Raw genomic sequence first — 15,000 nt, 5'->3', positions numbered from 1 at the left:
TTGCAGAGCAGGTACACACACACACAAACACCTATCTGAGCACCTCCAAGGCACACATGACCCCAACATATCAACTGGCTTGCATAGCATATACTCACACTCTCTCTCACACACACACACACACACACACACACACACACACACACACACACACACTGCTGTCTACCAACTACAAATTAGGATATTATTTTTGCTTGTCTGTCTTTGTTTATCTGAATATACAGTATATCACCTGTCTTTATATTAAGGTGTCTCTCTGTAGGTGTAACTGTATGTGTATTTGTTCAGGTAACTCTGGAAAATGGCCGTCACCAGTACAGGCCAGTTGTCATGGCGATGACAGAAAAAGACATCCTTTTGTTTGACTCAGTGCCGTGGACACGAGAGAGCTGGAGTACCCCACTGACCACACACACACTGCTAACCACCCGGTACATACACACACACACACACACACACACACACACACACACACACGCACACAGCTGTTGAAATTTCTAATCTAAAATTGGTCTCTTGCTCTATCTCTCACTCTGTAGACTCGTTCAGTCGGGCAGGGCCCACGGTTCTCCACCATTAGGTTCTGATCTTCACTTCATGACTCGGACGGGTTCCAGTCGCGGTGTTGAGTCTCACGTGTTCCGTGTGGAGACGCACTGGGACCTGTCATCATGGACACGAGCGCTTGTACAGGGGACGCACAGTGCTGCCGAGCTCGTCAAAGAGGTGTCCATAGGTGTGTGTGTGTGTGTGTGTGTGTGTGTGTGTGAGTGTGAGAGCGGGAATGGCTGTTTATTTTTACACTGTTTCATTTCCAACTACCACAGCCTACATAGATACACGTGTACGTGTGTGTGTGTGTGTGTGTGTGTGTGTGTGTGTGTGTGTGTGTGTGTGTGTGTGTGTGTAGGGTGTGTATTGAACAGGGAGGAGGTGTGTTTGATGCTGCATTATGAGCGAGGTTTCACTGTGTTGCGAGGAGGAGGTGGAGGTCCTGCAGGTGGCGCTGTGCTTCTTCACTATCCTTATGACAAACTGCGCAACTCAGCAGATGACGCAGTCAGACTTCTGTACCTGGACTTCGGGGGTCCCGAGGGGGAGCTGGTAACTTATACCTTCTTCTTCTACTGGGGTTTTTGAGGGTAACGGGGTATGAACATGATACGACAATATCACATAAACACAATATCACATAAACACAATATCACATAAACACACTATCACATAAACACACTATCACATAAACACAATATCACATAAACACACTATCACATAAACACACTATCACATAAACACACTATCACATAAACACACTATCACATAAACACACTATCACAAACACACTATCACAAACACACTATCACAAACACACTATCACAAACACACTATCACATAAACACACTATCACATAAACACACTATCACAAACACACTATCACAAACACACTATCACAAACACACTATCACATAAACACACTATCACATAAACACACTATCACATAAACACACTATCACATAAACACACTATCACAAACACACTATCACAAACACACTATCACAAACACACTATCACAAACACACTATCACAAACACACTATCACATAAACACACTATCACATAAACACACTTTCACAAACACACTATCACATAAACACAATATCACATAAACACAATATCACATAAACACAATATCACATAAACACACTATCACATAAACACACTATCACATAAACACACTATCACATAAACACACTATCACATAAACACACTATCACATAAACACAATATCACATAAACACACTATCACATAAACACACTATCACATAAACACACACTTTCACATAAACACACACTTTCACATAAACACACACTTTCACATAAACACACACTTTCACATAAACACACACTTTCACATAAACACACACTTTCACATAAACACACACTTTCACATAAACACACACTTTCACATAAACACACACTTTCACATAAACACACACTTTCACATAAACACACACTATCACATAAACACACTATCACATAAACACACTATCACATAAACACACTATCACATAAACACACTATCACATAAACACACTATCACATAAACACACTATCACAAACACACACTTTCACATAAACACACTTTCACATAAACACACTTTCACATAAACACACTTTCACATAAACACACTATCACATAAACACACTAGCACATAAACACACTAGCACATAAACACACTAGCACATAAACACACTAGCACATAAACACACTAGCACATAAACACAATATCACATAAACACAATATCACATAAACACACTATCACATAAACACAATATCACATAAACACAATATCACATAAACACACTATCACATAAACACACTATCACAAACACACACTTTCACATAAACACACTATCACATAAACACACACTATCACATAAACACACACTATCACAAACACACACTATCACAAACACACACTATCACATAAACACAATATCACAAACACACACTTTCACATAAACACACTATCACATAAACACACTATCACATAAACACACTATCACATAAACACACTATCACATAAACACAATATCACATAAACACACTATCACATAAACACACTAGCACATAAACACAATATCACATAAACACAATATCACATAAACACACTAGCACATAAACACACTAGCACATAAACACACTAGCACATAAACACACTATCACATAAACACACTATCACATAAACACACTAGCACATAAACACACTAGCACATAAACACACCATCACATAAACACACTTGTGTTAATGTGATAGACACCCTGTAGGAAAGCGATCAGTTCGGACGGAGGGGAAGGAGGAACAGTGGGGTGGCGATCAGTTTAACGGAACCAGATTCTTTATTGAATTCCTTTACTTTCTCTATCTCACACACACACACACACACACACACACACACACTAACTGCAGCAGAGAACTCTGATTAGACAAATTCCCAGCAGGTGTGTGATTCTGACCACTTGTCTCTACCGGCCCCGCCCTCCATTCACAAACCCATGCCTGGCCATGCCCCCACTGCCACACACCCCTCAATGTTGAGGAATGTTTCGCTCCAGGTTATTCAAGATAGTGTTGTGATAAACCTGACACGCCTCTGTAAAAATGGTTCATTCCAGGTTCCAATTAAGTTGATTATAAATCTGAATGACCCCATCCCCCAAAAATGTTCAGGAGTGGTTCATTCCAGCTTCATGTAACTGTTGAATCTAATACTTTTCAAAATCTTTTCTTGAATGGTTCAATCCTAGTTTGAGCTAAATAGTGATAGATGATGAGTAATTTAAACATCAGAATGGTTTACTCCTAAAGACTTATAATTAATACTGTGTGTCTGTGTCGGTGTGTGTGTGTGTGTGTGTGTGTGTGTGTGTGTGTGTGTGTGTGTGTGTGTGTGTGTGTGTGTGTGTGTGTGTGTGTGTGTGTGTGTGTGTGTATGTGGGCAGGTGTTTGATCTGCATTCCAACCCAAAGCCGGTGGTGTTTGTTCTTCACTCGTTCCTGTCGGCCAAACTCGCACGCCTGGGCCTGATCACATGATCACATGCACGGATGGATGGAAGGATGAGTGGAGAGCAGGGGAGAGTGGTTTGAAGAAAGGGATGGAGGGATGAAAAGAGAGTGTTACATAAATACTCCTCCTATTACACACTCATTTATCTCACTTAGTGGAGTATCATAATGGATTACTGAATTTTGTACCATTCATGTACACCTATATGCACGCGTGTGTGTGCGTGTGTGCGTGTGCGTGTGTGCGTGTGCGTGTGCGTGTGCGTGTGTGTGTGTGTGTGTGCGCATGGTTCAGGTTAACCACACGTGCCTTTGTGTGTCTAATCACAAATCAACATAGGAAGATGGCGCTAAATATGCAAAAGTATTATTATGTGTTTGTTTGTAGATATTTGTGTTGTCCTGACTCAGACTGTTACTGTCTATGAGTGTGTGTGTGTGTGTGTGTGTGTGTGTGTGTGTGTGTGTTACAGTGTGATTCTCTTATGGGCATAACAAAGCAATCTGATTGGCTGTCAGAGAGTAACCGAGCAGCCAATCAAAATGCTGCTTTACCCCGCAGAAGGTCACACGGAGCAGATGTTTATTTATACAGCACTTACAAACAATTACATGCTTATATTATATTATAATTACAAATAATAAGCATTTTCAAATAATAAATGCCAAAGAAAGAACAATTGAATAAGTCCGTACGTTCATTAATTTCCAAGCCAATTACGATTCGTTTGAACTTCTATCCGAATATCTATTACGAATTCCTACCGAAAATGTCTGAGTCTTCTGTAAATTCGTCACGTTAGCGTAAGAGTTAGACAGTAAGAGGAAGTCGAGGTGATTAGTTTTCTATAAATTGAGTCTATTGAGTTCTTGTGAATGCTTTGATGTGGGAAGTGGGAGTTTTTGCGAGGAAGTTCCCATTTGTCACAGAAGCTGCATTACAACAACAAATAAGTCCTTCATCATTTCTGCAGCTGCTCAACTATACTGGTATTTCAGGTGCCACTCTGTTAAGGTTCAACCTCAGAACCCATTTCCACTGTATTAGAGAGACTCGTTTAGAAAAAGTCAATTACGTACAGAATTCCAAAGAGCGTTCCCAGACTTCGGATCAAACCATATCCAGAAATTCTGAGCAGAATAAACTAAAATGTGTGGAACTTTATACAGGCGTCTGCACCTTACTCTTTACCCAATCACAGACAAGAATTATAATTACAATAAAGCTGATGGAGGCAAAACAACATTCCACACATCACGGCCCACTAATCCAACATTCCGCACCTGACAGCGGATTGAGGGACGCGGTGTTCCGTATGAGCGTGTCTCTGTGATCAGTTGGAGGTCATAACCTGGAATTTGATCTGATATTATTACCAGAGACATTCAAACGTACGTTAGTGTTCGTCATGGAATTACATGGAAGTGTTCCAAACCGCATTCAATATATAGGACATGCACTCGGGCAGTTAGCTCATCTTCACTAACGAGCGTGTTCAGTGTGTGTCGTTAATCAGGAAGCTTTTCACCAAGATGAAGATGAAAATAAAACTAATGAGGATCGTTAAATCGAGCTGATATCCGACCAATCAGAGATGTTTAGTAGGACAAGCTACACTTGCTGAGAGATCCTGCTTCTTCTTGTGGAAATGTGATCCCTTTAACCGAGTCAAGGTGTGTGTGTGTGTGTGTGTGTGTGTGTGTGTTCCAGACAAATAATCTTTCAGTGTACAGTTGTGTGTGATGTAGATGTACATCCCAGACCAACAAATCTCTCTCACACACACACACACACACACACACACACACACAGAGGAATGTAAGACCTGATGAATGCACTGTGTTTGATATTATTCTCTTTAAAATTATTATATGTTTATAAAGTATAAACTATTTTTTTATGTGCTTTTTTTCCACACCAAAGTTTTGTATACACGGGAGCTTTGCGTTCACACAATCGTAACACAACAGAAACAAAGTGAGAGATTATTAACACACACACACACACACACACACACACACACACACACACACACACACACACACTGCTGCTGCTGCACTGCAACTGTTAATGCAAAATACTCTTTATAACATATGCAATGTTTGAAATCTCTCTTTAATATGTAAATAAATAAATAAACAGCTGTTGCACATTTACAGGCCGTGTTTTTATTGCAACGTTTAATTATTATCCTGTGAGAATCGGGAAAAATTTACCTCAGGATAAAATGATATAAAATACATGGTGTTAGAAGAAAATCTTTCTGAAAGAGAAAAACTAATGAGATCAAATAACACCAACAGTGAAGAAGCTAACATTAGCCTCAGCTGGTTCTCAGAAAGATGCCAAGCGGCGCACAATAATATGTAATATTTATAACGGTGTATAATTGGCGGTTCTGTGACACCTGCTGTAGGTGATGTAGGAAGGCTGAGTTCGATGTGGTATGCTGCTAGTTGTGGTGAGGAAAACTAAGTGTAGTGTAATGTGCTACAGTATGTGTGGAGTGATGAGCTACGTGTAGTGTGATGCAAAAGGTTTGGTGTGAAAGACTAGGTGGAGTCACTGGTGAGATGTGGAGAGGTGACGTAAGTGTGGTGAGGTAGTTGTTAGTATTAATATGAGCCTCACAGACGTTCTCTAAACACATTCCTATGGTGTCTGTTCAGTGTTTATAGGATCTTTACAATGCGAGTACGTAAGATATGAGGAAAGTCTTTGTCTGGGCTCAAACATCTCTGGTTACCGTGTCTTCTTACTCAATCAAGAAAGGTTTTGCTCGGGTTTTGTCCAGTGTGTATGTATACTCGTCTCTCGTCTGCATTAAACTGAAGAATATATGCACCATTCTGTGTGCTGTGTGATTCTTCCCTGATCAGAAAAGACCACGGGCATCGTAGATCACATGGGAAATGTATTTTTAGTTCAGTGATGATACAATTCTAACAGTAGGCCAGATGGAGTACACTGATCATCAGTGTCTTTATGACCACTTCATTTTTCTCTATATTGAAGACTGTAAACATTTTTGGGCAGTTTATTATCCATGATGCTGCTCTTATGCCGACTACACAGAAGAAATATCTACTGATCACGAGGAATGTTTTAGAAGCAGCACCATCGATAATGAACAACCATTTGTTGTAGCAGGTGCTTCATCCACATGTCTGCTGGGACAAATGGTAATGGTTATTATCCACGATGTCGCCTCTAAAACACGCTCTAATGGCGTATACACAGAAATGTATGTACTGATCACCAGAGGAGGAAAGTAATGAAGTACAAATACTTCGTTATTGTACTTCACTAGATTTTTCTGGTATCAGTTTTTTTACTTCACTATTTATTTTTCAGACTTTTTACTTTCACTCATTACCTTTTTACACAAATATCTGTACTTTCTACTTCTTACACTTTCAAACCAGCCTCGTTACTTTTAGTATTATTTCTTCTCATTGAGCTCTGTTTTCAGCCTATCATCCCTTCATTGCGCGGCTTTTTTACCGTATTACTGGTGTATTATTTCCTGTTTATCAGACGTACACGTAGGCAAGTGGAGCAAACAATGAGCAAGGCAACAAGAGGAATGGTTCATGTGAATTCAGAGGGAGTCACAGATGAGAAAATAAACAAAAACGAAGACTTTCCTCAACACCCATGGCCATATGCTGTATGAGGGAGATGTTCGAAATGATCGGCGTCAAAAAGGATTCCTGGCAAATGCGTTGCGAATTGTTTCAACCCAAATAAAAAACGCGAAGTGCCGGCTTTCGAAAATTCGCAGTCAAATTTGAGAAAGCACATACAGGTAATTTAACGTTTTATTGTTATCTTTCTTGAGGCATTTGAATGTTTTCAGTAATATTAGTGTTTGCTATGTCTGTAATGTTAGCATACATTTATACGAGTGCACATTTCACTATCACATTAACTTTAGGGCAGCACATTTGTTTGCTTGATAAGTGAATGTTAGTAACTTCGCTAACTATACGGTTGTAATGTTAGCTAGCTGTTATTTTTATTGGAATATAAATTAACTTAATTCACCGTCATTACATCACCCCCGGGTGCATAATGTTTACTTTTAAGGAACTGCTATTCTGTTAGTTGAATTACTTTTCTATGTCCTATGTGTCTGTCTGTTTCTTAAATCTACTTGTCACTTGTAGAGAAATAGATATACCCAGCTCACTTCAACTGCTTTGAAAAGAAGAGCGTCAGATGAAGGCCCCTCATCAAAGCAAATGAAGTTGTGGGAACCCAAGAGAGTCTCACATCACAGCGAGGATGAAGCTATTGTTAACTCTGTCATTCAGGGTCTATATCTTGTTGTTGAACAGGAGGGTTTTAAATCCTTGTGCATCTCTTACAACCAAGTGTTGTGGTAATGTCTCGTGGTACTGTAACAAAACAAAAAAAAAAAGTTCAAAAGCAAGACAGAAAATAAAGAACAACCTGAAAGCAGCCGTGAGTGAAACTGAGTTCATTGCAACCACCACTGACTGCTGGGCAGCACACTGACAGAACTTCATAGGTTTCACGACACACTGGATAGATCCAGAAACTCTACAGAGATGTTATGCTGCCCTGGCATGTCAACAACTAAAAGGCACACATTCTTTTTCTGCACTTGCAGGTGCCATGTATGAAATTCACACTGAGTTTAACATCCGTGAAAAAAGATTGTTCGCACAACAACTGACAACGGCTCCAATTTAAAAAAATATATAAAATCTGTTGTGAGTTTAAAGAAAATAATAATCCAGGAACTGTGGAAGTGGCCGGGCAAAGTCAGATGGGAAGAAGAGAGAATGGTGATGATGATGATGATGATGAAGATGAGGAAAACAATGAGGGTGTTGAGTTTATTGAAGCTGGAACAATGTTGGACCAAGATGATGAACACCATCGCTGTGCCTGCTTGTCTCTTATTACACCTAATAAAGTGCTCTAAAAAGATGATTTAGTGATTTAGAACAAGACAAAAAAACCCGAGCCATTTTTTCATTTAAACATTTCTGTTCAGATTTAATTAATCAATTCAGACAGTTAATTATCATATCGGTCCGTTCATTAGTGTGTAAGATGTCCTGAAGGACCCACAGGCAGTTAGATGAACGTTAGTGTCTTAATTAACTGCGTTTGGGTAAAGAAAGTGCTGTTAACATTAATATTAACTGTATTATTAACGTTATTCTGCTGCTGAAACATGTTTGTTCGATGGTTACAATGGTACAGTCTGAAACGGGGGACAAAATAAATAACTAATACTGAGCTTAAACATTGCAGTGTGTGTGTGTGTGTGTGTGTGTGTCAGATTACTTAAATAAATACACACAGTCAGTCCACTTACATTACGAGCTACAGGTCACACACACACACACACACACACACACACACACACACACACACACACACACAACAGTGCACAAGTAAACACTCCTTCATGTTGAGCACTGCACACAGGAAGTCCAGCTGTACAGTGATGTGTTAAAAAGAAAATGTAAATGTAAAAGAAAGAGGATCAGTCCATAGGGGTGGGGTTGTGTTGATTTATGGAGGGGCTTAATTTTCTTCATCCTTCCTGTCCGAAGTCCTCAGTGAATCTTTTCACCTTCAGCAGATCTTCAGCGTTCACTGTGGGGCGAGTGGTGGACAGAGAGCGCAGCATGTCGGCCTGTGACAGATGGACACACAAATTAATCTACAAATATCTAGTCTTATATTTGTATATATGTGCATGTGTATGTGTGCATGTGTGCGTGTGTGTGTGTGTGTGTGTGTGTGTGTTTGGGGGGGGGGGGGGGGGGGGGTGTTCAGCTTCTAAAAGAAAGGCTCTCTAAACACGACTGCCAGCATGGTGCTGAAAGAACAGCGCCAGTTCAGCACCACTGTTGTGGAGAGCTGAGGAAGTTGTGGGAGAAGGGCGGAGCGGGGAAATGGGACACGGCTGGTGGCTGCTGATGAGCACAGAAGGTGAGGAGCATGAGTCTCTGCAACAACTTCAGGAAGCTTAACCAGGTCTCAGATTCTGATCTGCTACTGAGTGGACGACCTCACAAAAGAGTACTGGCAGGTGGCGCTGACCCCGAAAGCAGTACAGAGTGGTACGTGCAAAAGACCCAAATGCACGAATAACCCGCCGGTTTCTCTGAGAAATGTTGTGGAGAGCCGAGGAGCAAATCGGAGAAGGTGTGTGTCTGTGTGCGTGTGTATTTGTTTCTTACCATACACACTATAGGCTCCAGCAGTTTTTCACTAGGCACCTCCATCCAGGTCATCTCTATGGCAGCAGGGTCACCAGGGGAACATGGGGTCAAAAGGTCATCGTCCATCACAGAAGGGTTACTCCGAGATGGACCTCGTACCTGTAGAGTCACGATGGCAACCAGTTTTAACTACATTCGGCGAGCCTGAGGGTCTTAAACACACGGCTGAACAAGAAAACTAAATGCAGTGTGTGTGTGTGTGTGTGTGTGTGAGAGAGAGAGAGAGACACACAGAGACCTTCTTGAAGTGTGTGGCGGACTGCACTTTGCGGACAGGCTGCATGAGAGCGTCTCTGACGATGATGCTGATGTCGGCGCCGGAGTAGCCGTCGGTCCTGTGTGCGAGTTGGCGCAGGTCGGCGTCGCTCAGGCTGTGAGGTGTGTTCCCTAAATGCAGTCGGAATATGGCGGCCCTCGCTGGCTCATCCGGAAGCGGGATGTAGATCCGTTTCTCAAACCTTCCACACACACACACACACACACACACACACACACACACACACACACACACACACACACACACACACACACACACACACACACACACACACACACACACACACGCAAGGCCTCGTTTATGAATCATTAGTGAATTTATGTATAAATGTAAATGTTTGTGTAAACTGATGGTGTGTAAAATGCTAAATCTGTTCCTGACATTTCTCATTTACATATTGTGACGCCCACAAGACACCACATAAGGTAAAGCCTGCAGAGCATAAGTGTGTGTGTGTTTGTGTGTGTGTGTGTGTGTGTGTGTGTTAGTTTGCAGTTGATTTTTGCTGGTAAAAACTAATAAAATAAAACCCTGAGGTTCACTAAATGTTCTAGAAGGTGCTTTAGTGGCTGGTCGATTAAAATAACAAAGATTATTTTTTTGTTCGAGACTTTAAAGCTCTTCTAGAAGTAAATGTACACATGCTCTGGAGCTTTAGAAGGATGCGAGTGTTTTTTTGCGTATGTGTGGAACACTGACCTTCTCCTGATGGCAGCATCTAGAACCCATGGGATGTTAGTGGCACCGAGAACCAAGATTTTATCATTGTTACTTCCCACACCTGCCAGAAACACACACACACACACACACACACACACACACACACACACACACACACACAGATAAAAAACTAATGTCATGAACCCAAGATGTTAACGGTGTAAAACACACACACACCACCCCATCCCCTCATAAAACACACACACACACACACACACCACCCCATCCACCCCACCCACTTATAAAACACACACACACACACACACACACACACCCCACCCCATCCACCCCCTTATAAAACACACACACACACACACACACACACACACACACACACACACACACACACAGATAAAAAACTAATGTCATGAACCCAAGATGTTAACGGTGTAAAACACACACACACCACCCCATCCCCTCATAAAACACACACACACACACACACACACCACCCCATCCACCCCATCCCCTCATAAAACACACACACACACACACACACACACCACCCCATCCACCCCACCCACTTATAAAACACACACACACACACACACACACACACACACCCCACCCCATCCACCCCCTTATAAAACACACACACACACACACACACACACACCCCACCCCATCCACCCCCTTATAAAACACACACACACACACACACACACACACCCCACCCCATCCACCCCCTTATAAAACACACACACACACACACACACACACACACACCCCACCCCATCCACCCCCTTATAAAACACACACACACACACACACACACACACACACACACACACACACACACACACAGATAAAAAACTAATGTCATGAACCCAAGATGTTAACGGTGTAAAACACACACACACCACCCCATCCCCTCATAAAACACACACACACACACACACACACACACACACCACCCCATCCACCCCACCCACTTATAAAACACACACACACACACACACACACACACACACACACCCCACCCCATCCACCCCCTTATAAAACACACACACACACACACACACACACACACACACACACACACACACACACACAGATAAAAAACTAATGTCATGAACCCAAGATGTTAACGGTGTAAAACACACACACACCACCCCATCCCCTCATAAAACACACACACACACACACACACACACACACACCACCCCATCCACCCCACCCACTTATAAAACACACACACACACACACACACACACACACACCCCACCCCATCCACCCCCTTATAAAACACACACACACACACACACACACACACACACACCCCACCCCATCCACCCCCTTATAAAACACACACACACACACACACACACACACACACACACACACAGTCTCATCCCCTCTCTCACCCTGCATCTGCACGAGGAACTCTGTTTTAATCCTGCGAGCTGCTTCACTCTCATTTTCACTTCGTGAGCCACACAGAGAGTCCACCTCGTCGATGAAGATGATGGAGGGTTTGCGCTGACGAGCAAGCTCGAACAGGTTCCTCACCAACCTAAGAGAGAGAGAGAGAGAGAGAGAGAAAGGGAGAGAGAGAGAGAGCGAGCGAGAGAGAGCGAGAGAGAAATATTATTTTAGTACCAAGTTCATCAACATGTGCTCCAAATCAATACACATCACACTATTAATACACATGCTCCCTACTGGATATACTTTAAGTGTGTGTGTGTGTGTGTGTGTGTGTGTGTGTGTGTCTCACTTCTCGCTCTCCCCAAGCCATTTGGACACGAGATCAGATGAGGAGACGGAGAAGAAGGTGGAGTTGTTAGCTTCGGTAGCTACAGCTTTAGCCAGGTATGATTTTCCTGTTCCAGGAGGCCCGAAAAGCAAGATTCCTCTCCACGGAGTCCGTTTACCTACACACACACACACACACACACACACACACACACACACACACATACACAAAGAACAATCTATGTTTTTCTTAGCTTCAGTAAATATTCGTAAATATAAACCGTATATATGAGAACCAGAACCAGAACCACACACACACACACACACACACACACACACACACACCTGTGAAGAGGTGGGGGAATTTAATTGGCAGAATGACGGCTTCTTTCAGTGCCTCTTTGGCTCCCTCCAGTCCAGCCACATCGTTCCAGCTCACATTCGGCGTCTCCATCACAATGGCACCTACACACACACACACACACACACACACACACACACACACACACACACACACACACACACAGTCGCCATGAAGGAGGTGTGGCCTGTGTACCTGTCAGTCTAAGTAAAGGAGGCGTGGCCTGTGTAGCAGACACATACCCATCAGGTGCTCCTGCAGTTTCTTCTTCTCTGGATTCTCACCATCACTGTCACTGTCACTCCTGAAACACACAGTCAAAACCATAAATGAGCAACAAACAGAAAGGTGTCCATTTGTGTGTTTGAAAAAACATTGAGTAACAGAGTGTGCGCGTGTGTGTGTATGTTTGTGTGTGTGTGTGTACTTGTCATTGCTCTGTGTCTCCTTTACAGGTTTCTTTCCCTGCTTATCCTTGTTCCTCAGGTAGGCCTTCAGCTTCTCCGCCCGCTCCAGGTACTGCATACACTTCCCCCTGATACTCTCCTTCGCCTTATCACCGTGAGCCTCATCTACAGAGAGAGAGAGAGAGAGAAATACTGCTTAAAACACCTGCAGTATCTTTAAATATGGCCTGCAGGACCATGTCAGTCTGATCGCTGAAAAATTAAAAGACTGCTTTTATCTTCTTCTTTCGGGTCTCCACAGCAGATCATCTGTCTCCATACTAGTCTGTCCTCTACTTCTGCCTCTTTCAAACCAACTATCTCCATGTCTTCTTCATATCAGGATGTTAATTCTCCGACCAGGAGAGGGCGCTAGTCTCTGCCGAGAACGTTTACCAAAACGAGTAAAAAGAAAATATTTTTTTTACTGGGTTTAAGGAGTCACTTGACTCAGATTCAATTGTGCACCAGCAGGAGAAGCCACAGGATTCTCATTAAAACTATTTAACAGTAGGAATGTTGTCTGAAATTATCTAGAAATTAATGAAAATGTATCGACTAATGTTTTTTTTTTTAAAGGGATAGTTGACCAAAGAAAACAAAACAAAATTATACCTAAATGATGAATGAACAGAACTGCACAAGTTTTATAGTCAATAAACTCATTTTATCTCATAATTGAACATTGAGTTCCCTCAATAAAGAGTTCCATTAAAAACAATGTAAAATGTGTTAGTCTGGATTAATAATCTCTCCCCACGGGATGAAGGAGAAAAAAACTGGCCCTCATTGCTATGAATGTTGCCCATCCCTGGTGTAAACGAATCGATCTTGGTGTGTGTGTGTGTGTGTGTGTGTGTGTGTGTGTGTGTGTTTCTCTCACTCACACTTGATTGCGTGTAGGAAATACTCCACAGCGTGCTGGTAGAGTCTCAGAGCCTCCTCATAATTCTTGGCCTTGTCCTCCTCAGTGGCTTTAGTGACCAGATCGATAGCTTTCTGTGAAACACCCAGAAGAGAGAGAGAGAGAGAGAGGAATATTAGAGGAACACACACACACAACCTTCATTAGATCCTCTGTTCCTTACACTCATCCTTATACTACTCTCCTCCTTTCCCTACTCTCCTACATTCCACATTCTCTTCCTTCAGTCCATACACATGTACAGAAATACACATAAATCTTTAAATTATTATTAAAACAAACTCCAGGATGCACATTTTTCACCTAATAGTGTTTAAAGCTGATCAACTGAATCGTTTTAGCTGCTGAATCTAAAGGTGTTGATGAGATTTTGAGTGTAAACAAATCAGATGTGATCCTCTGACTCGGGTATAATCAGGCTCTACAACCAACACACACACACACACACACACACACACACACACACACACACACACACACACACACAAAAAGGCAATATTAGCTGTGCTAAACTGAAGCTAATCTAAAGCTAAGCTGTGTGGAGCTGATAGGAGAAGTGAGCTAGCTTGGATTAGCCTCTGCAGAGACAGTTATAAACATTAACACCGCGTTACCTACAGCAGGTGTCGCAGAACCGTCATGTATACACTAATGTAATGACTATGAGATGTTATAATGCGCTGAGATGATGCTCTATGTGATAGCTAGCCCATGCTAATGCTAGCTCCTGTACCG

At 42.1% G+C, this 15,000-nt stretch overlaps 2 protein-coding genes across 3 annotated transcripts in view; one reads left to right on the top strand and one right to left on the bottom strand.

Moving 5' to 3' along the window:
* sntb2 (syntrophin, beta 2) overlaps positions 1-5,728 on the top strand; it is a 10,861-nt gene extending 5,133 nt beyond the window's left edge. The window contains exons 3-7 of the mRNA XM_083561215.1: positions 1-11; positions 289-431; positions 540-736; positions 911-1,104; positions 3,506-5,728. The exon at positions 1-11 is cut by the window's left edge and continues 191 nt beyond it. Coding sequence (XP_083417341.1) covers positions 1-11; positions 289-431; positions 540-736; positions 911-1,104; positions 3,506-3,598 — 638 coding nt within the window. The 3' untranslated portion in view covers positions 3,599-5,728. The remainder of the gene's footprint in view (positions 12-288; positions 432-539; positions 737-910; positions 1,105-3,505) is intronic.
* A 2,843-nt stretch (positions 5,729-8,571) lies between these two features.
* The window catches only part of vps4a (vacuolar protein sorting 4 homolog A), a 6,742-nt gene continuing 313 nt past the window's right edge, over positions 8,572-15,000 (bottom strand). For both annotated transcript variants that reach the window (XM_083561244.1, XM_083561243.1), the window contains 10 exons: positions 14,228-14,339; positions 13,322-13,466; positions 13,137-13,198; positions 12,879-12,998; positions 12,556-12,712; positions 12,203-12,351; positions 10,818-10,899; positions 10,080-10,299; positions 9,800-9,940; positions 8,572-9,249 (listed from right to left, as the gene is read on the bottom strand). In XM_083561244.1, coding sequence (XP_083417370.1) covers positions 9,148-9,249; positions 9,800-9,940; positions 10,080-10,299; positions 10,818-10,899; positions 12,203-12,351; positions 12,556-12,712; positions 12,879-12,998; positions 13,137-13,198; positions 13,322-13,466; positions 14,228-14,339 — 1,290 coding nt within the window. In that variant the 3' untranslated portion in view covers positions 8,572-9,147. The remainder of the gene's footprint in view (positions 9,250-9,799; positions 9,941-10,079; positions 10,300-10,817; positions 10,900-12,202; positions 12,352-12,555; positions 12,713-12,878; positions 12,999-13,136; positions 13,199-13,321; positions 13,467-14,227; positions 14,340-15,000) is intronic.

The sequence above is a fragment of the Silurus aristotelis genome (assembly GCF_946808225.1).
Source record: "Silurus aristotelis genome assembly, chromosome: 14".
Taxonomy (NCBI): Eukaryota; Metazoa; Chordata; class Actinopteri; order Siluriformes; family Siluridae; genus Silurus; species Silurus aristotelis.
This window is presented reverse-complemented; position numbering and strand designations above follow the sequence as displayed.